Here is a 26,692-nt window from a genome sequence, read left to right as displayed (position 1 = left end):
GTGTTTCAAATGATGAGGGTTTGAGGGAGATATTGTTTCCACTGGCAGGCGATTGGTATCCAGGGGGACACCAATTTAAGGAAATTGGGAAAGGAGTTGGCGGGGGTGGGGGAAGAGGAGGGGAAGGAAGATATTTTTATTTGGTGCACAGCAGGCAGTGATCTAGAGGGCATTGAAAGGAAACTTCCAAGAGGGAATTGGATATATTTTTTATTCATCCTTGGGGCACGGACGTCACTAGCTGGCCAGCATTTATTGCCCATCCCTAGTTACCCTCAAATTACTAGGCCATTTCAAAGGGCAGTTGAGAGTCAACTATATCACTGAGGCTCTGGAGTCACAGGTAGGCCAGACCAGGTAAGGACAGCAGATTTCCTTCCCTAAAGGACACTTGTGAACCAAATGGATTTTTCCGACAATCGGCAATGGTTTCATGGTCATCAGTAGATTCTTAATTCCAGATTTTTTTGGTTTAATGAATTCAAATTCCACCATCTGCCGTGGCTGGATTCGAACCCAGGTCCCCAGAACATTTCTAGATTAATAGTCTAGTGATGATACCAGTAGGCCTTCACTTCTCTACTTAAAGAAAAAACGTACATGAGTGCAGGGAAAGAGCAGAGTAGTGACACTAATTGGATAAGTTTGTTCAAAGGGCTGAAATGATGTGCTGAATGGCCTCCCGAGCTGATTCTAAAAGGAGTGACAGAACGATCCATGATGGAATGTGAAGCTTTTGGGATCCAGGATCTGCCGGCATTTTAATTTCCTCTTTCAGTGGCTTGATATTTTCCTTATTGTTGATCAGAGAAAAGCTGTCACTTCCCTGAGTCATGTTCTTTTATGCTTTCTTTCCCCACAGTGCAAGTTAATGTCCCCAGTTGGACATGTTTTTCTGTACTCATCACAGTGAGTGACATTGCTGCTGACATTGGCACTAAGAGGGATGTTGTTTTCTGCAGAGTTTGTGCATTAATCCAGCCTTTCATTCCACTGTCCTCAAACTAAAAAGTTTACACCAAAGTCAAATGAAGGATACAAGAAGCTTATACAAGGAGGGGAAGAGTGAGATACTGGACAGACCTTCAGACAGTTGCTGCATTTATTTGCTGTGAATATAGAAATTGAGTACAAAAACAGGGAAGTTATGCTGAACCTTGATAAAGCTCTAAAGGACATCTTGTGGCGCAGTGGGTTAGCAACCCTGCCTCTGAGCTCCGAGTTGAGTCCCACCCCAGGATTTGATGACCAAGGAAGGTGCGTTTATAACACGGACAAAACAGGTCAAGCTCCGAACACGCCAATGGCTGGTGGGAGAGATTCCTGGTCTGCCACATTTGATGTGGAGTGGTGCCCCATCAAGTTATAAGCCCCTGATGACAGACTAGTGAGCTGTTCTGAGAACTACTAGCTCAGAAAATGGATGAGAGTCTGGGTTAGTGTAACCACTTGGTAAGGGAAGAGAACTGGAATTTACAAAGCTCTGCTCAAGGCCACAAGTAGAGGATTGTGTCCAGTTTCTGGATATTGCAGAGTCGGACGGATGGAACCAGGGGGAGATTTAGCAGAATAGCTCCAGGGATCAGGAGATTTTGACTACAAGGGTTGGAGAAACTGATGTTGTTCCCCTTGGAGCAAAGAAGTTTGGGGGGAGATTTGTTAGAGATGTACAAAATTATGACAGGTTTAGGTAAGATCGACAAGGAGAAGCTGGTACACGGGCTCGATATAAGATTTTAGCCAAAGTGGGGGAGAATGTCGAGGAAGAATTTTTTTACACAGCGAGTGGTACTGACCTGGAACTCTCTGCCTATGAGGGTAGTGGGAGCAAAGAAAATATCAATGCTTTCAGTAGCAAATTGAGGAAAATGAATTTGCAGGGCTGTGGGGACAACCAGGGAGGGGTGGAAGTGGGAGGGGGAAGCAGGGGCCATGGCAGGGGATAGTGTGGGACTGACTGGATTGCTCTTGAGAGAGCTAGCATAGGCTGGATAGATTGAATGGCCTCCTGATAAGGTGCCACACCAAAAGCTACCATGCCAGACATGAGCTCATGGTATTAGAGGTAATATTCTGGCATGGGTAGAGGCTAGGCTAACTAACAGGAAGCAGTGCATGGCGATAAGGGGTTCTTTCTCAGCTTGAAGGCCAGTAACAAGTAAAGCACCATAGGCCAAAGTTACGCAGGTTATGTGGATCGGCCATGGAAATGGCTGGAGTTATGGGGATAGATAGATCTATTGTGGTCTTCTGGTGCCCTGGGGAGCCTCGTTCTCCAGTGCTGTGCTGAGGGAGTGCCATACACTCAGAGACACTGGGGTAATTTTCCCATCCTGGCCAGTGCCTCTGAGAGTGTGGCACCCCCTCAGCACAGCCTGGAGTTATGGGGATAATAGAGTTAGTACAGACTTGATGGGCCTAATGGCCTCTTTCTGCACTATAAGGATTCTATGGTTCTGTACAATTTATGATTCTATCACCACAGCTGTGCACTATTTCACGGAATCCCTACAGTGCAGGAGGCCATTCAACCCATCGAGTCTGCACTGCCCACAATCCCATTCAGGCCCTATTCCTGCAACCCCACATATTCACCCTGCTAATACAAAGAACAACACAGCACGGGAAACAGGCCCTTCAGCCCAACGAGCCCGTGCCGCCATTTTAAAATTATGAGTGCTCTCTTCTACCCATGACCTTTGTCTACGCCTATTGGGGAAGATTGAGGGAAGGCTAATTTAGGGACAATTTGATACACCAATCAGCCTAAGAGCACATTTTTGGGATGTGGGAGGAAACCGGAGCACCCGGAGAAAACCCACACAATCACGGGGAGAATGTACAAACTCCCGCAGACACTGGCCCAAATCCATGTACCTGCACAGCAAACAGTGATAGTCACTGAGATGTCATGTTGCCCGTCAGATGGTCCAGTTTAAGCTGACACTAAGCTAATCCCCTGACACTAGGGCCAACTTAGTATGGCCAATCAACCTAACCTGCGCATCGTTGGGTTGTGGGAGGAAACCAGACCACCCGAAGGAAACACGGGGAGAACATGCAGACCCCACACAGGCAGTGACCCGAGACCAGAATTGAACCTGGGTCCCTGGGGCTGTGAGGCAGCAGCGCTAACCACTGCGCCATTGTGCCACCCTGACGTACAGCCCGGCACTGCTAATGGGAACTCAATGGTACATTCTGTTTCCTTCCATGCAGAGTATGCTGACGGGGTTGATGTACTACAGGCCGGATAACCCTGTTGAATACTTGGAGAATTGCCTGAAGAAAGTGAAGGAGCTGGGCGGGCCAGACCGCGTACGGTGGGACACCTTTGTGGCCCAGGAAAAGAGAGTGCTGCCTCCTCTGAACGGCTGCCAGGCCAGGAGGTCCTTGCTCCGGAATGGTAAATAACTTGCTATCTGCACCCCCCCCATCCCCCCCATCACCCAGGATGGGAGCCTATCTAAACCAATCTTCTCGGGATTTGGTGACATTCCCAGAGAGGTGGGGGAGGCAGAGGGAGGCAGATCACTAAAGAAATAAATCACCAGAATCCCACCACCCACTAAAGATCGCAGGGAAGTTGTTTCCATTAGTAGGAGATATTAGGATCCGTGGGCACAGCCTCAGAGTAAAGGGACAACCCTTTAGAACCGAAATGAGGAGGAAATTTTTCAGCCGGAGGGTGGCGAACCTGTGGAACTCATTGCCATAGAAGACTGTGGAGGTCAGGTCCTTGAGTGTATTTAAGAAGGAGGGTCTTGATTGGCAAGGGGATCAAAGGTTACGGGGAGAAGGGGGTTGAGAAACTTATCAACCATGATTGAATGGCAGAGTGACTCAAATTCTGCTCGTACATCTTATGATCTTGTGGTCTTCTGGTGCCCTGGGGAGCCTCATTCTCCAGTGCTGTGCCGAGGGAGTGCCATACACTCAGAGCCACTGGGGGAATTTTCCCATCCTGGCCAGTGCCTCTGAGAGTGTGGCACCCCCTCAGCACAGCACTGGAGTGTGAGGGTCCCCAGGGTCCTTAGCGTTTGGGACATGGACCATACAAAGGCCTGTTGACCTCGGGCGGGATTTTCTGTCCTTGGGGCGAATGCAGCTGGAAAATCCTGTCCACTGTCATTCGAATAAACTGAGGCTGCATCTGTCTGTTCCAGTGCTTCAGACAATGTCAATAAAACCCTGCTTATCCATCCCACTTTCTGAGGAGCAGGAATCTTCCTCGCGTCCTCGTGGGTTGTGTGTTTGGAGCGTCTAGTTTGGGGAGTGAAGTCTCAATTCTCTAAGCTGAGTAAACGAGCATCGCCCAAACAAAGCGGGCATCTGGGAATGAAGCTCCATTAGTGAAGCCAACAAGGTTCACCAGAGGGAAGAACAGAGTGTTCCCAACACAAGTATTCTTCTTCACATATCAAGTTGTTTGGAAGGAGTTTGGGGGGAGACAGGAGATTAGAGAGTTGAAAGGATTGTACAGTGTCAAACAGCTGATGAATTGAGTGATAAAGACTGATCTCCCATGTCCACATCTGCTTACAGTTCTGCCTGATGGAGCCAGTTTACCTTATCGCCGCTATGATCGCCTGCCTCCCATTCACCAGTTCTCCATCGAGAGTGACACCGACCTAGCCGAAACTGCCGAGCTGATTGAAGAATACACGGTGTTTGACCCAGCCAAGGCGCGTCCCTGGATTGTCCTGCTGATAGGTAATACCGAGGGACTGATAGTTCACTGGGGTGAAGGTTAAAATGAACAAGGGTATCTTCATAAAAGCAGAAATCTGAAATTAAAAGCAGAAAATGATTTTTTTTATTTTGATTTATTATTGTCACATGTATTAACATACAGTGAAAAGTATTGGATAAATTCAGTAGGTCTGGTAATACCTGCGGAGAGAGAAACAGAGTTAACATTTCAAGTCCATTTGACCCTTCCACAGAATGTAGTGACGTCGTGGTTAGCACTGCAGCCTCACAGTGCTAGGGACCTGGGTTTGATTCTCAGCTTGGGTCACTGTGCGGAATCTGCACAATCTCCCTGTGTCTGCATGGGTTCCCTCCGGGTGCTCTGGTTTCCTCCCACAATCCGAAAGATGTGCTGGTTAGGTGCACTGGCCACGCTAAATTCTTTGTCAGTGTACCCGAACAGGCGCCAGAATGTGGCGACTAGTGGATTTTCACAGTAGCTTCATTGTAGTGTTAATGTAAGCCTACTTGTAACATGAATGAAATAAACTTTAGTTCTGTAGAAGAGTCACACGGACTCGAAACGTTATCTCTGTTTCTCTCTGTCTCCACAGACTTGCTGAGTTTATCCAGCATTTTCTGTTTTTATTGTAGGAGAATCTCCTATAGTCACTTGACGGTGTAGAGAGCATTTTGCTAACCAAAGAGACATACTATCAAAGTTTTACATCTTGTACTCGTCAGGACAGACACAAGAAACTATCAATGGTAACAGGGGAAGGCCAATTTTTATTGAGGGAGAAGAGAACTCTGGCTGATGGAGGTATTGCCACTGAGAGTGCTGTATGGAACAGTTAACTTCCCAGTTTTGTTCAAACTGGGCAGGTGTACTTTGGTTCCTGGGGAATGAACCAAAGTATGAATCATTCTGGTAAATCTTCCTCTGCACCCTCTCCAGCATCCTTCTTGAAGTGTATTAACTAGAACTGGATGCAATGTCCTAGCTGTGGCCTAATCTACTAGGTGGCACAATGGTTCGCATTGCTGCCTCAGAGCGCCAGGGTCCTGGGTTCAATTCCAGCCTTAGATGACGGTCTATGCAGGGTCTGCATGTTCTCCCTCTGTCTGCGTGGGTTTCCTCTGGGTGCTCCGGTTTTTTCGCATGGTCCAAGGCTGTGCAGGTTATATGGATTGACCATGCTAAATTGCCCATTAATGTTCAAAGATGTGTAAGTTGGGGGTAATAAAGGAGTAAATATGTGGGTTAAGGCCTGGGGTAAGATGCTTTGTCAGTGAGTCAGTGCAGACTTGATGGGCCAAATGGCCTCCTTCTGTGCTGTAGGGATTCTATGATTCTAACCAGTGCTTTCTACAGGTTGTGTGAGGCCCTGGAGTTCTGACTAGAGGCGCTAAATGAATGCAGGGCTTTACTTTTGATGTTGCAGGTGGTCCAGGCAGTGGGAAGGGGACCCAGAGTCTGAAGATTGCCCAGCGTTACGGATTTGAATACATTTCGGTGGGAGAGCTACTCAGAAGGAAAATGATCCACAATGCCACCAGCAACAGGAAGTGGAGTTTAATTGCCAAAATTATCACCAATGGGGAATTGGCACCACAGGTAAAACCGGAATGTATCGGTGACTGAGAACCACATGGAATCCGGAATGTAAGCTATTGTTGTATTGGTGACTGATTACCACGTGGTTATTCCCAACAGTGAAATCCCACAAAGGGGATGTGTAAATAAAACACGAGCTTGTATTTTTACCATGCTGTTAATGACCTCAGGAAGTCCCAAAGTGTTTTGGAGCCAGTGAAAGTGGGGTCACTGCCATAATGTAGGGGGTGCAGCAGCTAATCTGCAAAGGTTCAGTCAATTTATGGGATTGGGTGGCATAATTGTAATTTCACTGCAATAGTAATTCAGAAGCTCAGAGGACATGGGTTCAAATCCCACCGTGGCAGCTGGTGGAATTATAGAATCCCTACGGTGCAGAAGAAGGCCATTCAGCCCATCAGGTCTGCAGTGACCACAATTCCACCCAGGTCCCATCCTCATAGCCCCATGCATTTACCCTAGCTAATTCCCCTGGCACAATTTAACATGGTCAATTCACCTAACCCCCACATCTTTGGACTGTGGGAGGAAACCCATGCAGACATGGGGAGAACGTACAAACTCCACCTGGACGGTGACCCAAGTTGGGAATCGAACCTGGATCCCTGGCGCTGTGAGGCAGCAGTGCTAACCACTGTGCCACCGTGCCACACCATGGCAGTTGGCGGAATTTCAATTGTCATGAAAACCCATCTGATGCCCATTAGGGAAGGAATCCTGTTGCCCGTACCTGGTCTGACCTACATGTGACTCCAGATCCATAGCAATCTCTAAATCAAACAATCTGATCATTATCACATGGTGGCACTGCTGCCTCACAGTGCGAGGGAACTGGGTTCAATTCCTGGCTTGGGTCACTGTCTGTGTGGAGTTTGCACATTCTCCCTGTGTCTGTGTGGGTTTTCTCTGGGTGCTCTGGTTTCCTCCCACAGTCCAAAAGACACGCTGGTTAGGTGCAGTGGCCATGCTAAATTCTCCCTCAGTGTACCTGAACAGGCACCGGAGTGTGGCGACTAGAGGGTTTTCACAGTAACTTCAATGCAGTGTTAATGTAAGCTTACCTGTGACACTAATAAATAAACTTTAAGCTTGCTGTGCACAAAATGGCTGCTGCATTTCCAACATTACAACAAAAATACTTCAAGTCTGGAGCACTTTGGTACAAATTTTGCAAAAGCTGCTAATTAAATGTAACTTCATTCTCTTAAGTGGGCATACCAATGAATTAACGCGCTAACTTGATATTTTACTGTTATCATTTGTGTAAACCCATGCATTGAATGGGAAGTTGCACAGGTCAAGGTTCTCAAAAAGATGGCACGATGGCACAGTGGTTAGCACTGCTGCCTCACAGCGCCAGGGAATCGGGTTCAATTCCAGCCTCAGATCACTGGCTGTGTGGAGTTTGCATGTTCTCCCCGTGTCTGCATGGGTTTCCTCCGGGTGCTCCAGTTTCCTCCCACAGTCTGAAAGGTGTGCAGGTTAGGTTGATTGGCCATGTTAAATTGACCCTAGTGTCAGGGGGATTAGCAGGGGATACAGGGATAGGGCCTGCGTGGGATTGTGGTCGTTGTAGACTTAATGGGCCGAATGGCCTCTTACTGCACTGTAGGGATTCTATGATTCTAACTGAAGAAATCTGCCTTGTTGTTATCTTCACTTTTCCCCATTCTGCTGGATAATACGAGAATATTTTGATGGTTTGCCCTCTGACCTCTGTCCTTCCCGTTTGAAGGAAACGACCATCACGGAGATCAAACGCCGTCTGATGCAGCTCCCGGACGCCCAAGGGTTTGTCATTGATGGATTCCCAAGAGATGTTGCCCAGGAGTTGTCCTTTGAGGACCAGGTATGGAGCTCCTATTAGATTCTGCTTTACAGGGGACACCGCTGGGATCATAGGAACCAGAGTAGGCCATTCAGCCCCTCAGGATTGCCCACTATTCAGTAAAACCATGGTTGATTTTCGACCTCTGATCCAGTTTCCAGCCAGCTGTTCATATCCCCAATTCCCAGAGAGATATCAATCTCCGTCTTGAGCAGATTCAGTGAAGTGTTTACCTCTCACTGTTCGAGACACCGAGATTGTCGGTGGTGCCACGGTAACATAGTGGTTAGCACTGTTGCCTCACAGCTCCAGGGACCCGGGTTCGATTCCCGGCTTAGGTCACTGTCTGTGTGGAGTTTGCACATTCTCCTTGTGTTTGCATGGGTTTCCTCTGGGTGCTCTGGTTTCCTCCCACAGTCCGAAGGTGTGTGGGTTAGGTTCATTGGTCCTGCTAAATTGACTGTAGATGCATAGGTTAGTGGGTAAAAATGTACGGATTGGGGGTAGGCCTGGGTGGGATCTTGGTCAGTGCAGACTCAATGGGCCGAAGGACCTCTTTCTGTGCTGTGGGGTCTCTATGTTTCTATGTATTGTCTTTTGAAAGACAAAGTATGCAAATATTAAGAGGTTGCGCCTGATTCTTCTAATCACAAAGATTGAAGTAACACATTAATAACTTGTTGTGGATAGGAAGGAAGATAAACATGGAATTGAATAAAGTCTTAATGCTAGATTATTAATCCAGAAACTCAGCTAATGTTCTGGGGATCTGAATTTGAATCCCACCACAGCAGATGGTGGAATTTGAATTTAATAAAAAGAAAATGTCTGGAATTAAAAATCTACTGATGACCATGAAAACATTGTTGGAAAACCCAGCTCGTTCACTGATGTCATCACTCAGAGGAGTACCTCGTCCCATAATCTGTTAAAAATGACTGAGAAGTAGTACAATCTGCTCTTCAGCAACTCTTAGTGATTAAATCAAAATAACTGTTTGGAGTACTGTGAGCAGATGTAGGCCCTGTATCTAAGGAAGGATGTGCTGGCCTTGGAAAGGGTCCAGAGGAGGTTCACAAGTATGTCCCTGGAATGAAGAGCTTGTCGTATAAGGAACAGTTGAGGACTCAGGGTCTGTACACTTTGGAGTTTAGAAGGATGGTGGGGGGGGTCTTATTGAAACTTACAGGATACTGCGAGCCTGGATAGAGTGGACGTGGTGAGCATGTTTCCACTAGTGGGAAAAACTAGAACCAGAGGGCACAACCTCAGGCTAAAGGGACGATCGTTTAAAACAGAGATGAGGAGGAATTTCTTCGGCCAGAAAGTGGTAAACCTTTGGAACTCTGCTGCAGAAGGCTGTGGAGGACAGATCATTGGGTGTCTTTAAGACAGAGATAGGTTCTTGATTAATCAGGGGATCAGGGCTTATGCGGATGAGAAAAAAATCAGCCATGATTGAATGGTGGAGCAGACTCGATGGGCAGAGTGGCCTAAGTTTGCTCCTATGTCTTATGGTTCTATAGTCTTAACTCCTTGACACTCTCTGTAAAATCGACAAGTAAGACTTTATTTATCTATCTAATAGCGAAAAAAATTAACCAAACTATTAACAAGCTAACTAAAATATAATTCTAATGGAATGTTGTTTAGGTAAATACAATTTCCATTTATTAACAAAAAAAAATTTTTAGTCACTCTCAAATTTTAACCAGGTTTGTCATCTTCTGGAATCTTCTGTCTGGAATCTCTGTCTTCTTTTGGTACCTTTGATGTTCAGATGAGGCTTTGAGCTAAAAACTATTCGATGTGGCTGAGAGCAGTTGCTGTCGTGTCTCTGGGGCTGAGAGCTGTCTCTTATACCCCTGATGACATGCCAACATCCTCACGATAAAAATGGTTCTCAGGTTACCAAAACGTCAAATTTAAATCTAATAGGCTGCTGTTATCCAAGTGCCTAATTTAAATTGATTGGGCAAAATTCAAAAACAGTCTGTTGTCTTGGCAACATCGCTGTTTGGCCTTTGATACAATATTTCAGTCTGGGCTCTCTGTGTACTGCATTTTTTTTAAATCCTAAGTACAGAAACCACCTCCCCCCCCCCCCCCCCCCCCCCACCATACCATTTTAGCAGTCAATCTTACAACTTCATAACAATGTCCTTCAAGGGAAGAAAATCTGCCATCCTTACCTGGTCTGGCCTACATGTGACTCCAGAGTCACAGCAATGTGGTTGACTCTCAACTGCCCTCCAAGGGCAACTAGGCATGGGCAATAAATGCTGGCCCAGCCAGCGTCACCCATGTCCCATGTATGAATACAAAAAGATATACTATAGCTTTATAAGTCGAATAAAGTAAATCTTTATTCCGTTTCAATGAATTCTGTAAATCGTTATCTCTCCTGCACTATAATAAGAACATAAGAAATAGGAGTAGAGAAAATAAGAAATAATGAATAGAGTTTCATATCAATCTTGAAGGTTATGATATCTTTAGTGTGACTGTTTCTTCATCCAGTTCCTCCTTACGAGGAACTTACATTCATTCACAAAGAAGCTTTCAGGATATCGCCAAGAAAACCATTTTCTTTGAAGTGTAGTCAACTGTTGTTAAGGTAGGAAATGTGGCAGTCTATGTGTGCACAGCAAGATCCCACAAGCAGTGATTATGAATGACTTGTTCAGAGGTCAAGACTTTCAAACTGCTTCACATTTAGCTGCGATAGCTCTGCTTACCACCCCCATCTCACATGCTGGAATCTCCACTGAGGGAGAAATCTGTATCCTCGTGTTCGAACTGCTGCATCATTAAATGGAAATAGATTCAGGAAACCAGCGGCACATCTCACTCAATCCTGGATCATGAGGATAAAAGCAAAATACTGCAGGTGCTGGAATCGGAAACCAGAAGAGAAAATGCTGGAAAATCTCAGCAGGTCTGGCAGCATCTGTAAGGAGAGAAAAGAGCTGACGTTTCCAGTCCAGATGATCCTTTATCAGAGCTGTTTTTCACTCTTCTTCAAGAAAGAAGTGAAGAGGTCTCAGGCTGTCCTGGTGTGGGGTGGAGATGGAGAGAGATTTGCACAGGGTAGAAGAAGCTATGAAGCTGGGCTAGCGCTTAATATAAAAAAGGATAGCAAGAGTTTTTATAAATATATAAAAAGGAAGAGGCTGGCTAGGGTGAATGTTGGTCCCTTAGAGGATGAGAAAGGGGACCTAGTGGTAGGGGATGGGGATATGGCTAAGGTCTTGAATAACTTTTTTGTTTCTGTCTTCACGGAGGAGGACGTGAATAATTTGCCGGGTGTTAGCGATGGAAAGGTGGTAGGACTGGAGGGTCTTAATGACATTACTGTTACTAGAGAGGTGGTGCGCGACAGACTGGAGGGGCTGATTGTGGACAAGTCCCCAGGACCGGATGGAATGCATCCGAGGGTTCTGAAAGAAATGGCGGAGGTTATAGTGGATGCCTTGGTGGTTATTTTCCAGACGTCGCTGGATTCCGGGGAAGTGCCGGAAGATTGGAAAACGGCTAATGTTACGCCGTTGTTTAAGAAGGGTGCCAGGCAAAAGGCGGGGAATTATAGGCCGGTTAGTTTAACGTCTGTGGTAGGTAAAATGTTAGAATCCGTCATTAAGGAGGAAATTGCGAGGCATCTTGAAAGGAATTGCTTGATAGGGCAGACGCAACACGGTTTCATTAAAGGGAAGTCGTGTCTGACAAATTTACTGGAGTTCTATGAGGATGTGTCTAGGGCGGTGGATAGAGGAGAGCCGGTGGATGTGGTCTTTCTGGATTTTCAGAAGGCGTTTGATAAGGTACCTCACAAGAGGTTACTGCAGAAGGTCAGAGGACATGGAGTTGGGGGTAGGGTGTTAGCGTGGATAGAGGATTGGTTGTCAAATAGGAGGCAGAGAGTGGGGGTCAATGGGTGCTATTCGGATTGGCGGTTGGTGACTAGTGGGGTGCCCCAGGGGTCGGTGCTGGGGCCTCAGCTATTTACCATTTATATAGATGATCTGGAGGAGGGAACCGAGTGTAGGGTGTCGAAATTTGCTGATGACACCAAGATTGGGGGAAAGGCAAATTGTGCGGAGGGTGTGGAGAGTCTGCAGAAGGATCTAGATAGGCTGGGCGAATGGGCCAGGAAATGGCAAATGGAATTTAATGTTGGCAAGTGTGAGGTGGTCCACTTTGGTAGGAAGAATGGTAGGAAGGACTATTACTTACGTGGCGAAAAACTGCAGCAGGCGACGGTGCAGAGGGACCTCGGGGTCCTTGTGCATGAGTCGCAAAAACCCAGCCTGCAGGTGCAGCAGGTGGTCAGGAAGGCGAATGGGATGCTGGCCTTCATAGCGAGGGGGATTGAATATAAAAGTAGGGAGGTCTTGCTGCAGCTGTATAGGGCATTGGTGAGGCCGCAGCTGGAGTACTGTGTGCAGTTTTGGGCGCCGCACCTGCGCAAGGATATTTTGGCCTTGGAGGGAGTGCAGAGGAGGTTTACTAGGCTGATACCGGAGTTGAGGGGGTTGAGCTATGAGGAGAGGCTGAATAAACTAGGCTTGTACTCGTTAGAGTTTAGAAGAATGAGGGGAGATCTCATTGAGACGTATAAGATGATGAATGGGATGGATAGGATAGAGGTGGAGAGACTCTTCCCGCTCAAAAAAGACAGTAGGACTAGGGGGCACAGCCTCAAGATAAAGGGGGGGCGGTTTAGAACGGAGTTGAGGAGGAACTTCTTCACTCAAAGGGTGGTGAATCTCTGGAATTCTCTGCCCGTTGAAGTGGTGGAGGCTGCCTCGCTAAATATTTTTAAGAAGCGGGTTGATGGGTTTTTGATAAGAGAGGGGATTAAGGGTTATGGGGAGAGGGCGGGAAAGTGGAACTGAGCCACGACAGATCAGCCATGATCTTATTGAATGGCGGGGCAGGCGCGAAGGGCCAGATGGCCTACTCCTGCTCCTATTTCTTATGTTCTTATGTTCACAATGAATAGGAGGCGGTTAGGGCCTGCAAACTGGAAGCTGTCAATATAACACAGGGCAATCAGAGGAATCCCGGATATAGATGGGGAGGGAATGGGACCAGGGGAGTGAGGATGGAGTCCAGGTAAGAGGAAATAAGTTCAGAGGAGCAGGAGCATGTTGACACAATGGGCCTACAGGTCAGTCCCTTTTATGGATTTTGGGAAGTAGGTGGAAGCGAGTTGTCCGGGGTTGAGAGGCTGAGGTTGGAAGCTGTGGGGGGGAAGACATCCGGAGGAAATGAGGTTGCTGACAGTGCTGAGATAATGGCTTGATGTTCAGTGGTGTGGTCACGGTCCAGGGGGAGGTAGGAGGAAGTATCTGAAAGTTCACGCTCAGCCTCTGTGGGGTAGAGATCAGTACACCAGACCACAACAGCACCCCCTTTGTCGGCAGGTTTGATGACAATGTCATTGTTAGACCTGAGGGGGCGAAGGACAGAAAATTCGGAAGGAGAGAGGTTGGAATGTGTGAGGGGGACAGAAAAACTGAGATGGCCAATGTCCCGTTGACAGTTCCCAATGAAAAGATTGAGGTCAGGTAATTGTCCCGGTGGGGTGTCCAGTTGGAGGCAGAATGTTGGAGGCAGGTGAAAGGATCAGTGAAATAGGGGGGAGGACTCTTGCCCAAATGAGTGGGCACAGAGACGAAGGCAACGGAAGAAGAGTTCAACATCATGTCGAGTGCAGAATTCATTGAGGTGGGGACGTAAGGATACAAAGCTGAGCCCTTTGTTGAGAACAGCACGCTCAGCCTCAGAGAGGGGAAGGTCAGAGAGTATGGTGAACCATACCTGCCCCTTTAAGCGTGCGGGAGTCCTGGGGGAATTAACCCAGCCCAGTGTGGGACCCGGTTGTGTAATCTTGGATCTGACTATGGAACAGTGTATATCTACAATAAAGAACTCCCCAGTGTCCAAATTCCCAAGCCTCCCTCATGGTACCTTAGGAAGCTTGACTCAATAGGTGCATACATAACACTGCCCAGAGGCCCGGCACCCACTGATGTGGGTTCAGATCCCATTTTAACCCCAGCGATGAGACTTCTTCACTAATGACAAAACAATTCAGCCTCTGGTGGAAGAATCAAATGCATTTTAAAAATTAAATCTGGGGTGCTTTTGGAAGGAAATCACTCTTACCCCGCTGGGTCAAGTGGGAATGTAGATCTCTGTCCTCCAAAGAAGAGTGTGGCTGTCTAGACAACTGGGGCTTTCATGAATAAGTTAAATCAGGTTTTTGTTGGATGAGGGGATTTGGAGTTGAGGTACAGATCAACAATGATCTAATCAGCCATGATAGTCTCGAATAGTGGGTCAGGCTTGAAGGGCCTGGTGGCCTGTTCCTGCTCCTGCTCCTGTTTCTGCTTCTTGTACGTGTGATCAACAGGTTTGAGGGGTTCAATAGTCTACTCCCGATCTGATTGGTTCAAAGAACGCAGGAACAAGCCCTTCGGTTCACCAAGCCTTCACCGATCACATTGTCCTATCTGGATCAACCTGTATCCCTCTACTCCCCGCCTGTTCATGCGTCTATCCAGATAATGTCGCTAATGTATCTGCCTCATCCACCTCTCTTGGCAGCACATTCCACCACCACCCTCTGTGTAAAAATTTTAAAAAACTTCCCCCGCACATCTCCACTGAATCTTCCCCCACCCTTGCCTTGAACTTGTGTCCCCGTGTGATTGACATTTCTGCCCTGGGAAAAGCTTCCAATGATTCACCTTCCCTATGTCCCTCATAATTTTATAAACTTCTATCAGGTCACCCCTCGGCTTCCGCCATTCCGGTGAGAACAATCCCAGTTTATTCAATCTTTCTCATAGCTAATACCCTCCATACCTGGCAATATCCTTTTCTACACTCCCTCTCAAGCCCCCACATCTTTCAGGTAGTGTGGTGACCAGAACTGGACACAGTATTCCAAATGCGGCCTAACCAATATTTTGTATAACTGTAACATAATTTGCCAACTTTTATACTCGATGCCCTGGATGATGATGGCAATATGGCATACGCTTTCTTCACCACCTGTGCTGCCATTTTAAGGATCTGTGGACCAGTATCTCTAGATCTCTCTCTCTGTGTCTCTGCTCTCTGAACAGATCTTTAATCCAGCTTCAGCGCATTTCTATTTCCCTCCTTTTTAATCTTATTGGACAGATCTGCGCCCCAGATTTAGTGGTGTTCCTGGCTTGCGCCAATCATCGATTGAAAGAGAGGCTGGAAAAGCGGGCGGCACAGCAGGGTCGCCCTGACGACAATCCCAAAGCCATCCACAGACGACTGACAACCTTCAAACAAAACACCATCCCATTGGTCAAATATTTCCAGGAAAGAGGCCTGATTGTTACCGTAAGTATTAGCATTTTAAATCTTCTAAACAGAATATAGCATCATCTCCTAGTCCGTCATAACTTTGACTTTTTGATTTTTCATGTGAATCTTGTGTTGCGAGCTGCTATTGATTCCAGGGATGAAGCACTTGTCTAACAAAGTGAGATTGAATAGTTGTACTGGCTGGAGTTTAACAGAATGAGAGGAGATCTTATTTATTTATTTACTTATTGGTCACATTATAAGGCTTACATTAACACTGCAATGAAGTTACTGTGAAATTCCCCTAGTCGTCACAGTCCGGCACCTGTTTGGGTCAATGCACCCTAACTAGCACGTCATTCAGACTGTGGAAGGAAACCAGAGCACCCGGAGGAAACCCAGGCAGACACAGGGAGAACGTGCCGACTCCACACAGGCAGTGACCCAAGCCGGGAAATGATGTGATCTCAGACATTTATATCTTTTCCCCAATAGAAGAAGGTGGAAGAGACAATGTTAAAGTTTATTTATTAGTCACAAGTAAGGCTTACATTAACACTGCAATGACGTTACTGTGAAATTCCCCTAGTTGCCACACTCCAGCACCTGTTCAGGTCAATGTACCTAACCAGCACGTCTTTCGGACTGTGGGGAGAAATCGGAGCATCTGGAGGAAACCCACGCAGACACGGAGAGAATGTGCAGACTCTGCACAGACTGTGACCCGAGCCGGGAACTGAACCCAGGTCCGTGGCGCTGTGAGGCAGCAGTGCTAACCACTATGCCACCTGGGGATGCATGGGATTCTTAATTATGTTGACTGCTTTGCCGAGGCAGCGAGAGGTGTAGACAGAGTCAATGGATGGGAGGCTGCTTTGAGTGATGGACTGGATACGTTTCTCAGCCTTTTGTAACTTCTTGCCCTGATCTCTTGAAGGCCGGAGTTTCTGATGGGGTGGACTCTGCCACCAATCTGATGTCGTGGGACTATTGTTTTAAATGAAGTTTCAAAAATGTGGCAGGAAAAGCCGGCTATGGAGCTGACGGCAGCACAACGGCTTTTCTCACCTGGGTTTTTACACTTGGGCAGCATTTTATCATTTTCTAACCGAGTGTTTGCCAGAAACTTTCGGAATGCTTTGATCCAAAACAGTAAAGTGTTCATATCTGCTAAAGATTCTGTGGTATTATTCAAAGGTGAATGAATGGGGGTTGAGTCCTGGTCAATGTTCCTCCCTCCACGGATAACAGACCACTGGCTGTTCGAAGAAGGGGAGGGGGCATAAGGCCCGTTAATTCTAAACCAGAGGTGGGGAAACTTGTGGAACCCATTTTAACTTGCGGAGACCTGCTGTCAGTGGGTGGGGAGGCCGGCAGCGGCTCAGAAAGCTGCCAGTTTGAGGAATGGGTTTTCCTATGCTTCTTTGAAGAAAGTCACATCATTAACATCTCAGGGTGGCACAAGGGTTAACACTGCTGCCTCACGGAGCCAGGTATCCGGGTTCGATTCCCGGCTTGGGTCACTGTCTGTGTGGAGTTTGCACATTCTCCCCGTGTCTGCGTGGGTTTCCTCTGGGTGCTCCAGTTTCCTCTCACAATCTGAAAGCCATGCTGGTTAGGTACATTTGCCAGGCTAAATTCTCCCTCGGTGTACCCGGACAGGCGGCGGAGTGTTGTGACTAGGGGATTTTCACAGTAACTTCATTGTAGTGTTAATGTAAGCCTATTTGTGACACTAATAAATAAACTTAAACTCCCCAGTTCACGGTGCCTCTGAGTCAGAAGGTTCTGGGGTCCAAGCCCCACTCCAGGAGCTGAGCACGCAGATCAGGGCTGGCACACATGAGGGAGTGCTGCATTGCTGGTGGGGGCAGCGGGGAGTGATGTCCCGCTGCCACTCTGCAGTCGGGATCAGTGGGGAAGGGAGGGAGGGAGGGAGGCCAGTGATTGGGACGGGCTGGGTGCGAGGCGGGGCAGTCAGCCTTCTTGGGGTAGAGAGGTCGGCACGATGTGGGGGGTGTGGGGAATCATAGTGGGGGCTGGAGATCGGAGTGGGCCGGGAGGGCAGTGTTCGAGGATGGCTCGGGAATGATCAGGGACAGCGTGGAGAGCCGATATTGCAGAGTCGCGGGGCTGACCAGCAGTCAGGAGGCCATCAGTGCGGGGCCACTGTGCATGTGCCAGTCTCGGTGACAGATCATGACACTGACAGATCGGTGAGCACGCAGTGGCCTGTTCAGCACGCTGATTTCAGCCCCTCCTGTTCTCTCACCCATTTTATTAGGCGCAGTTATCCAAATGAATTTCCAACACTAATGGCTGAGAAATTCAAGCTGGGAAAGTGAGAGGTTGGAGACAGACACTGGCCACGAGTCCCACTACAGGCTCCCTGCTGGTGTCTCCCAACTTGCTGTATTACTCACGCAGAACCCTCCATTCACCTGACGAAGGGGCTAACCCGAAAGCTAGTGAGTTTACTATCAAATAAATCGGTTGGACTGAAACCAGGTGTTGTCAGACTTTTTACTGTGTTTACCCCAGTCCAACACCAGCATATCCACATCATTACTCACACAGTGCAGAGGACAGGGAGAATCCCACCAGAGCCTCTTCCCTAGATAAGATTTCAGTGATGTTCATGATTCGGGGTTAAGTGAGTGATGTATGATCACCCGGACAGTGCAATAAGCTCGAGAACTCTGAGCACAAATAAAAGACATTGCCTACCACATCATTAAGCGTGAGGGTACGGGTGGATGTAGGCATACACACACAGATAATGTCTGGCTGATTCTTTTAAGCTCCTGTATTTATCACACTAGCCTTTGAGATCTGAAACTGAGTGATCTTTGGTACAAGATCATCAATATTATGGAATATGGAGTGTAGCCGCTGTGACTTCTTTCCAATGTCTACCCAGCTGGACGCAGACAGAGATGAAGAGGAGGTGTTCGATGATATATCTGTGGCAGTCGACAGCAAGCTGTTCCCCGCCAAGCAGCCTGTGGCTGGTAAGCTCTAAGTCCTGGGACAACCATTTGTATTCAGGCAGGAAGCTGTCAGCTGGAGAGGGAGGCGGTTGATGAGGGTCTGGTATAATTGTCAACGGTTACAGAGCACAGTATGCCCAGACTGGGGCTAAAATAATGTTAAAAGCAAATTACTGCGGATGCTGGAATCTGAAACCGAAAGAGAAAACGCTGGAAAATCTCAGCAGGTCTGGCAGCATCTGTAAGGAGAGAAAAGAGCTGACGTTTCGAGTCCAGGTGACTCTTTGTCAAAGCTAAAAGGCATCTAAAGTTGGAGCTTTTCATACTTCAGGGTGAGGGAATGAAAAATGAATGAAAAACAAGGGGAAAGGCTACTTTCCTTACCTTTTCTCCCCCTTTACATCCCCTTTTTCTCAATTTTACCTCTCCCTCCCTCCCCCACATCTTCATCTGTCACAGCTTACCCTCAAAAATAATGTTGTTAGTTTCACTCCCTAATCTTTTATAACCTAGAGAAGGTTGCGTGATTTATTTTTGGTTTTCCATTCTGTATTTCAGCCTCAAGAAGCAGGGATCTCCCCCAGGGTGACTTTTCAAATATGGAAAAAGTGGACCTGAATAATTTATATCTGACTGAATCGCAGAGTAGGACAGGAGGGCATGGGTTCAAACTAGGAAAAAAATATGCATTAACAAATTTACGGTGGATGGCACAGCGATTAGCACTGCTGCCTCACGACGCCAAGGACCTGGGTTCAATTCCTGGCTTGGGTCACTGTGTGGAGTTTGCACATGCTCCCCGTGTCTGCGTGGGTTTCCTCTGGGTACTCCGGTTTCCTCCCACAGTCCAACGTTGTACAGGTTAGATTGATTGGCCATGGTAAATTGCCCCTTAGTGTCAGGGAGATTAACAGGGTAAATGTGAGAGGTTACAGGAATAGGACCTGGCTGGGATTGTGACCAGTACAGACTCAATGGGCCGAATGGCCTCCTTCTGTGTTGTAGGGATTCTGTGAACAAGTGTGCGATGGTCATTAGGCTGAGTGGGTGGAGGAGAGATTCTTTAGTAGGATGAGTGGTGGGCATGTGGGGGCTACAGACTCTTTTCTCCTTGGGTGAACTGAAAATGGAACCTCGTGTAAATAAATGTTAAGGGCTACGGGGTCAGATAGACTGCTGTTGGTCAGTGACACATTAATGCCAACAGGCAGTTAGAAAACCAGTGCAACTAAAGTAAAAGTTTATTTACTAGTGTCACAAGCAGTCTTACATTAGCACTACAATGAAGTTTTTTTTTATTCATTCATGGGACATGGGCATCGCTGGCTGGCCAGCATTTATTGCCCATCCCCAGTTCATAGAATCATAGAACCCTACAGTGCAGAAAGAGGCCCTTCGGCCCATCGAGTCTGCACCGAACACAATCCCACCCAGGCCCTACCCCCATGTCCCTACATATTATACACATTAATCCCTCTAACCTACGCATCCCTGGACACACTAAGGGGCAATTTCTTAGCATGGCCAATCAACCTAACCCGCACATCTTTGGACTGTGGGAGGAAACTGGAGCACCTCAGTGGTTGGTAAGCTGATGGAGAGGCTTCTGAGGGACAAGATTTACGAACATTTGGAGAGGTTTGACATGATCAGGAATAGTCAGCATGGATTTGTCAAGGGCAGGTCGTGCCTTACAAGCCTAGTTGAGTTCTTCGATAATGTGACTGAACACATTGACGAAGGAAGTGCCGTGGACGTAGTGTACATGGACTTCAGCAAGGCGTTTGATAAGGTCCCCCATGCAAGACTTCTTGAGAAGGTGAGAGGGCATGGGATCCAAGGGCCTTTGGCCTTGTGGATCCAGAACTGGCTTGCCTGCAGAAGGCAGAGAGTGGTTGTGGATGGGGCTTTTTCTGAATGGAGGTCAGTCACCAGCGGAGTGCCTCAAGGATCTGTTCTGGGACCCTTGTTGTTTGTCATTTTCATAAATGACCTGGATGAGGAAGTGGAGGGATGGGTAAGTAAGTTCGCTGATGACACGAAGGTCGGTGGTGTTGTGGATGATCTGGAAGGATGGCAAAAGTTGCAGCAGGACATAGATAGGATGCAGGACTGGGCGGAGAAGTGGCAGATGGACTTCAACGCGGATAAATGTGTTGTCGTCCATTTTGGCAGAACCAACGGGATGAACGAGTACACTATGAAGGGCAGAAGTCTGAGTAGTGTTGAGGAGCAGAAGGATCTTGGGGTCCGGGTCCACAGGACTCTTAAATCGGCCTCGCAGGTGGAGGAGGTGGTCAAGAAGGCGTATGGTGTACTAGCCTTCATTAATCGAGGGATTGAGTTTAGGAGTCGGGAGGTAATGCTGGAACTTTATAAGACCCTTGTCAGGCCTCATTTGGAGTATTGTGCGCAGTTCTGGTCGCCTCACTATAGGAAAGATGTAGAAGCTATTGAAAGGGTGCAGAGGAGATTTACAAGGATGTTGCCTGGACTGGGAGGCATGCCTTATGAAGTTAGGTTGAGGGAGCTGGGACTCTTTTCCCTGGAGAGACGAAGGTTGAGAGGCGACCTGATAGAAGTTTACAAAATGTTGAGAGGAATAGATAGGGTGGACTCTCAGAGGCTATTTCCCCGGTTTGAAATGGTCGCTACGAGAGGACACAGATTTAAGGTGCGGGGAGGGAGGTTCAGAAGTGATGTTAGGGGTAAGTTTTTCACTCAGAGGGTGGTGAGTGAATGGAATCGGCTGCCGTCAGTGGTGGTGGAGGCGAACTCGCTGGGGTCTTTTAAAAGACTTCTGGATAAGTATATGGGGTTTAATGAGATTGAGGGTTATAGATAGGTCTGTAGGTTGGTAGGTGATGTGGTCGGCGCAACTTGTGGGCCGAAGGGCCTGTTTGTGCTGTAGTGTTCTATGTTCTATGTTCTATGAAACCCACGCAGACACGAGGAGAATGTGCAAAATCCACACAGACAGTAACCCAAGCCAGGAATCGAACCCAGGTCCCTGGAGCTGTGAAGTAGTAGTGCTAACCACTGTGCTACCGTGCCACCCATGAGAAGGTGGTGGTGAGCTGCCTTCTTGAATCGCTGCAGTCAATGTTCTGTGGGTTGACCCACAATGCCGTTAGGGAGGGAAATCCAAAATTTTGACCCAGCCACTGTGAAGGAACAGCGATATATTTCCAAGTCAGGATGGTGAATGACTTGGAGGGGAACTTGCAGGTGGTGGCATTTCCATGTATCTGCTGCCCATGTCCTTCGAGATGGAAGTGGTCGTGTGTCTGAAAGGTGCTAGCTAAGGATCTTTAGTGAATTGCTGCAGCGCGTCCTGTAGATAGTACACACTACTGCTACTGAGCATCGGTGGTGGAGGGAGTCAATGTTTGTAGATATGGTGCCAATCTAGGGGGCTGCTTTGTCCTGGATGGTGTCCTTGAGTGTTGTTGGAGCTGCACCCATCCAAGCAAGTGGAGAGTATTCCATCACACTCCTGACTTGTGCCTTGTGGATAGTGGATAGTCTTTGGGAAGTCAGGAGGTGAGTTACTCGCCGTAGTATTCCTAGCCTCTGATCTATTCCTGTCGTCACTGTGTTTATGTGGTGAGTCCAGTTGAGTTTCTGGTCAATGGTAACCCCAAGGATGTTGACAGTGGGGGATTCAGTGTTGGTAACACCATTGAATGTCAAGGGGCAGAGGTTAGAGTGACTCTTATTGGTGATGGTCATTGCCTGGCATTTGTGTGGCATGAATGTTAGTTGCTACTTGTCAGCCCAAACCTGGATATTGTCCAGATCTTGTTGCATTTGAATGTGGACTGGTTCAGTGTCTGAGGAATCGTGAATGGTGCTGAACATAGCGCTGTCATCAACAAACATCCCCACTTCTGATCTTACGGAGGGAAGTTACTGTGAAAGTCCCTTAGTCGCCACAGCACCAGGGACCCGGACTCAATTCCCAGCTTGGGTCACTGTGTGGGAGTGTGGGAGGAAACCAGAACACCTGGAGGAAACCCACACAGACATGGGGAGAACGTGCAAATTCCACACAGGATAAATACATAGGATTATGAGAATAGGGCCTGGGTAGGATTATTGTCGGTGTGGGCTGGATGGGCCAAACGACCTCCCTCTTTACTGTAGGGGTTTGAATAAAAAGAAACCCCAGTTGGTGCTAACACCCATGGACACCAGGAGAATTCCCCAGCTCCTTATGCCCACTGGAAACGGTAGTTATTTCCAAAGCTTTGCACTTGAATCTTTGGCGTGGGAACCTTCAGCTTCTTTAAAAGGAACTCGGTCCCACAGTGAGTGGGAGAGAATGTGGAACCTGCTCTCACTGGGAGCGGGCAGGACGTGGAACCCGCTCCCACTGTGAGTGACTGAAATGAACAATGTTAGAGGGGAAGTTACCCAAACACATAAACCTTCAGATTCTGAGGCAGGAGAGCTGCCAACTGGCTGGTCCCCAGTGTCAACATTTCCCATCGGGATGGTGATGGATCTCCAGAGGAGGCAGATGTTGCTTTGTCCTGATGTTGTCTCCCTATTCTCTTTACCACGTACCAGGCCCCAGTGAGCTGGATCTCCGTCTGCTTGTGGATCTCACAGATACTGTCAGCATCGAGTCGGATTCTGAAGATCAGGTAATAACACGTGGTCGTAACTTTCTTTTTATTTCTGGGATTTTTCACTTTTGACATCCCAAGTTTAACTGCAACTTTTTTAGATTCTCATTAGAAACAAATGAATAAACTCATTCTAAATGTATTGTCCCGAAGAAGAGTATTACTTGTCATTTTTAAAATCGAAAATACTGGATGGAGTGGAGAGAAATTGAGTTAACATTTAATAGCACCACGTCAGAATCTATTTTCAATCACATACTGCCTGACCTGCCTCAGAATTTTCTGCTTTACTTCACACTTCCAGCTAATATCCTTTATTCTTCCTGGCTTCAATATTTCTTGTTACATTCCAGTTTGGCTGAAAAGATTCATGTTTCTTTTAAAATTGGATTGACTTTTCCATTCTGCCTTTTATTTTGCTCTTAATGGCATCATTAGGCCACTTCCCAACACAACAGAATTTACTGCCATGATTTGGCGAATGGGTTCCTTGTTAAAGATTTATGCTGTGGGGCATCTGATGGCTCGACTGCTTAGTGCAGCCTGTCACACACTGCGGGCTACTGCACGCTAATGGGAGGAAAGGAGGTGGAAGGGAGCCGGTTTGCGCCGACTCTTCACTGCTCTCCTGAATTCAGGCAGATCAGAACTGAACCTGATCCGTTTGTTACTTGAATTCTGGTCTTTAGCAGGGTCAGCATTTAATACTCAATCCTGCTTTCCCTCAAAGCGGTGAGGAGGTTGACATTGGATAACAGGCACAGAATTCGGCCAAACCAAGCCATGCCGGTGCTCCAATGGAGGATAACACAGTGGCAGTGGTTAGCACTGTTGCATCACAGTGCCAGGGACCTGGGTTTGATTCCAGTCTTGGGTGACTGTCTGTCTCTGAGCGGAGTTTGCACGTTCTTCCCATGTCTGCGTGGGTTTCCTTTGGCTGCTCCGGTTTCCTCCCACACTCCAAAGATGTGTAGGTTAGGGGGAATTAGACGTGATAAATGTGGAGGTGAGGGCCTGGATTGAATGATCTTTCGGGGAGCCAGTGCAGACTTGATGGGCTGAATGGTCTCGTTCTGCACTGTACAGATTCTATGGAGCCTCCTCCCATCTTTCCTCATTTAAATCTACCATCGTCACCCTCTATCCCCTTCTCCCTCATGTGCTTGGGTAGCTTCCCCTTTAACATTGTTCATTTCAGCCACTCCCTTGAGGGATTGAGGCAAAACATCCCTATCCCTATACTCAAATCCTCTCGCTATGAAGGTTAATATACCATTTGCCTTCTTTACTGCCTGCTGCACTTGTGCACTTACTTCCAGCGACTGATGCACAAGGACACCAAGGTCTTGCTGAGTATCTCCCTCTCTCAATTTACAACCATTCAAATAATAACCTGCCTTCCTATTATTGCTTCCAAAGTGGACAACCTCACATTTATACTGCATCTGAAATGTAGATGCCCACTCACTCAGCCTGTCCAAATCATGCTGAAGCATCTCTACATCGTCCTCACAGCTCACCCTCCCACCCAACTTTGTATCATCTGCAAATTTGGAAATTATACTTTCAATTCCCTCTTCCAGATCATTATATATACTGTGAGCAGTTGGGGTCCTAGCACAGATCCCTGCCGAACCCCACTGGTCACTGACTGCCAATCAGAAACAGATCCATTTATGCCAGCTCTTTGCTTCCTATCTGCTAACCAGCTTTCTATCCATCTCAGGACATTACCTGCAACCCCTAACCTTTACGTCTGATTTTGACATTAGAGTGACCGGAAGGTGTTTCACTCCAGGTATGATTTGTTTAAGAACACAGTTAGAATATAACAAGAAGCATTACTTTGACCAATTAAAATACTTAAACATGACAAAGTATAATTTGTAGCAGCTCGCTATCTCTATTGTCCCAATTTAGCAGTATCCCCATAGACATAACACCCTCTGTAGAACCAGTTAGCACAGAAACCAAAGATGCTTATGTGATCCTCGTTGTGCAACTTTTTAACACTTTGGACAGAGATCCAGGCAGCAGTTTCCAGAGAAGAAAATATTCTCAACTTCAGAGAAGTAAACACCATCTCTGCCAACTTCCAGACTTCAGAGGCAGAAAAGAGAGGCACTTCTTCTCCCAGAAAACAGACTGAGTGTGAGTTCTCTGCGCAAGGCCAGCTGTGCCCAGGTATATCACTATACCTGTCAATCATCCCAATCATGCCCCGATCTGCAAAATCCCAGGAGAAAACACAAGCAACAGAAATCTTCATTAATTCAAATCAAACAAACACAGCATCAATTATGTTGCTGCAGTAACAGTGTAGTGCTTTTGGAGTCAGACAAAATGGCTCTGATTAAAATGGAAGGCCTGCTAGAATCATCCTGCATAGAAACATGACTAAAATACGTTTCCGAAAGGCTCAGTACCATCACATCATCACTTGCCCTCTTTTTTCAAGAACAGATGGCCATTCAGCCCATGTTGTCTGTACTATTTAGTCAAATCCCACTTGCCAGCTATTGGTTTGTAGATAATGATGGGTGTTGTGATGAGAATGGCTTTTATAGCTGTTACAGCCATTGGAGAAGGCTGTTAATACCCATATTGCTGTGGGACTAAAGTCCAACAGGCCAGATGAGCTGGTTTCTTTGCATAAAGGACATTAGTCAACTGGTTGTACTTTGATGACATGTTCACTTTACTCACACACACTTGCCAGTTCCAGTTGAAGAAAATCTTTAATGGGATGTGGGTCTCGCTGACTAGACCAGCATTCACTGTTTATTCCTGATTACCCTTGAACTGAATGGCTTGTGTGGACATTTTTTGTGTCAACCACATTGCTGAGGTTCTGGAGTCGCATATAGGCCAGGCTGAGTAAGAATGGCAGATTTCCTTCCCTATAGGACATTAGTGAGCCTGATGGGTTTTTACATCAATTGACAATGGTTTCATGGTCATCAATAGACTTTTAGTTCCAGATTTTTATTGAATTCAAATTTCATCATCTACCATAGTGGGATTCGAACCCATGTCCCCAGAGCATTACCCTTGGTTTCTGGATTATTCATCCAATGACAATACCACTAGCCAACACCTCCTCTAATTTTGACATTGCCATGATGGGATTTAGAACTTGGGTTTATTATTTTTAATCCAAACTAAATTCCTGATCTGGTAGATACCCTCATTATACTCTCCCTTTCTCCATCCCAGTTTCTGCTGTGCTCCTTCATTGATCACATTCCTCCATTCTTTCTCCCCAGTGTCTGCTAATGGCTCTGTTCACAGTGTCCACATCCTCCCTCCCCAATCCAACTAGTCACCTGCCTCAAGACGCCAGCGACCTGGGTTCGATTCCAAGCTTGGGTCACTGTCTGTGTGGAGTTTGCACATTCTCCCTGTGTCTGTGTGGGTTTCCTCCCACAGTCCAAAGATGTTTGGGTTAGGTGGATTTGCTATGTTAAATTGCCCCTTAGTATCAGTGGGCCTAGCTACGGTAGTCCCACTGACCACATAGATGATTTGGAATTGGGGACCAAGTGAAGTGTGTTAAAATTCGTGGAAGACACTAAGATGAGTG

At 47.1% G+C, this 26,692-nt stretch overlaps 1 protein-coding gene across 1 annotated transcript in view; it reads left to right on the top strand.

Annotated features, from left to right (window-relative positions):
• The window catches only part of ak5 (adenylate kinase 5), a 60,098-nt gene that overhangs the window by 13,137 nt on the left and 20,269 nt on the right, over nucleotides 1–26,692 (top strand). The window contains 7 exon segments of the mRNA XM_080196460.1: nucleotides 3,220–3,406; nucleotides 4,546–4,713; nucleotides 6,138–6,310; nucleotides 8,046–8,159; nucleotides 15,333–15,524; nucleotides 18,409–18,499; nucleotides 23,051–23,127. Of these exon segments, the coding sequence (XP_080052586.1) occupies nucleotides 3,220–3,406; nucleotides 4,546–4,713; nucleotides 6,138–6,310; nucleotides 8,046–8,159; nucleotides 15,333–15,524; nucleotides 18,409–18,499; nucleotides 23,051–23,127 (1,002 nt within the window).

Source organism: Carcharhinus amblyrhynchos, chromosome 9 (genome assembly GCF_965287045.1).
Source record: "Carcharhinus amblyrhynchos chromosome 9, sCarAmb.v2.hapA, whole genome shotgun sequence".
NCBI classification, from domain to species: Eukaryota; Metazoa; Chordata; class Chondrichthyes; order Carcharhiniformes; family Carcharhinidae; genus Carcharhinus; species Carcharhinus amblyrhynchos.
Note: the sequence above shows the minus strand (reverse complement) of the source record. Positions and strands in the feature narration are given on the sequence as shown.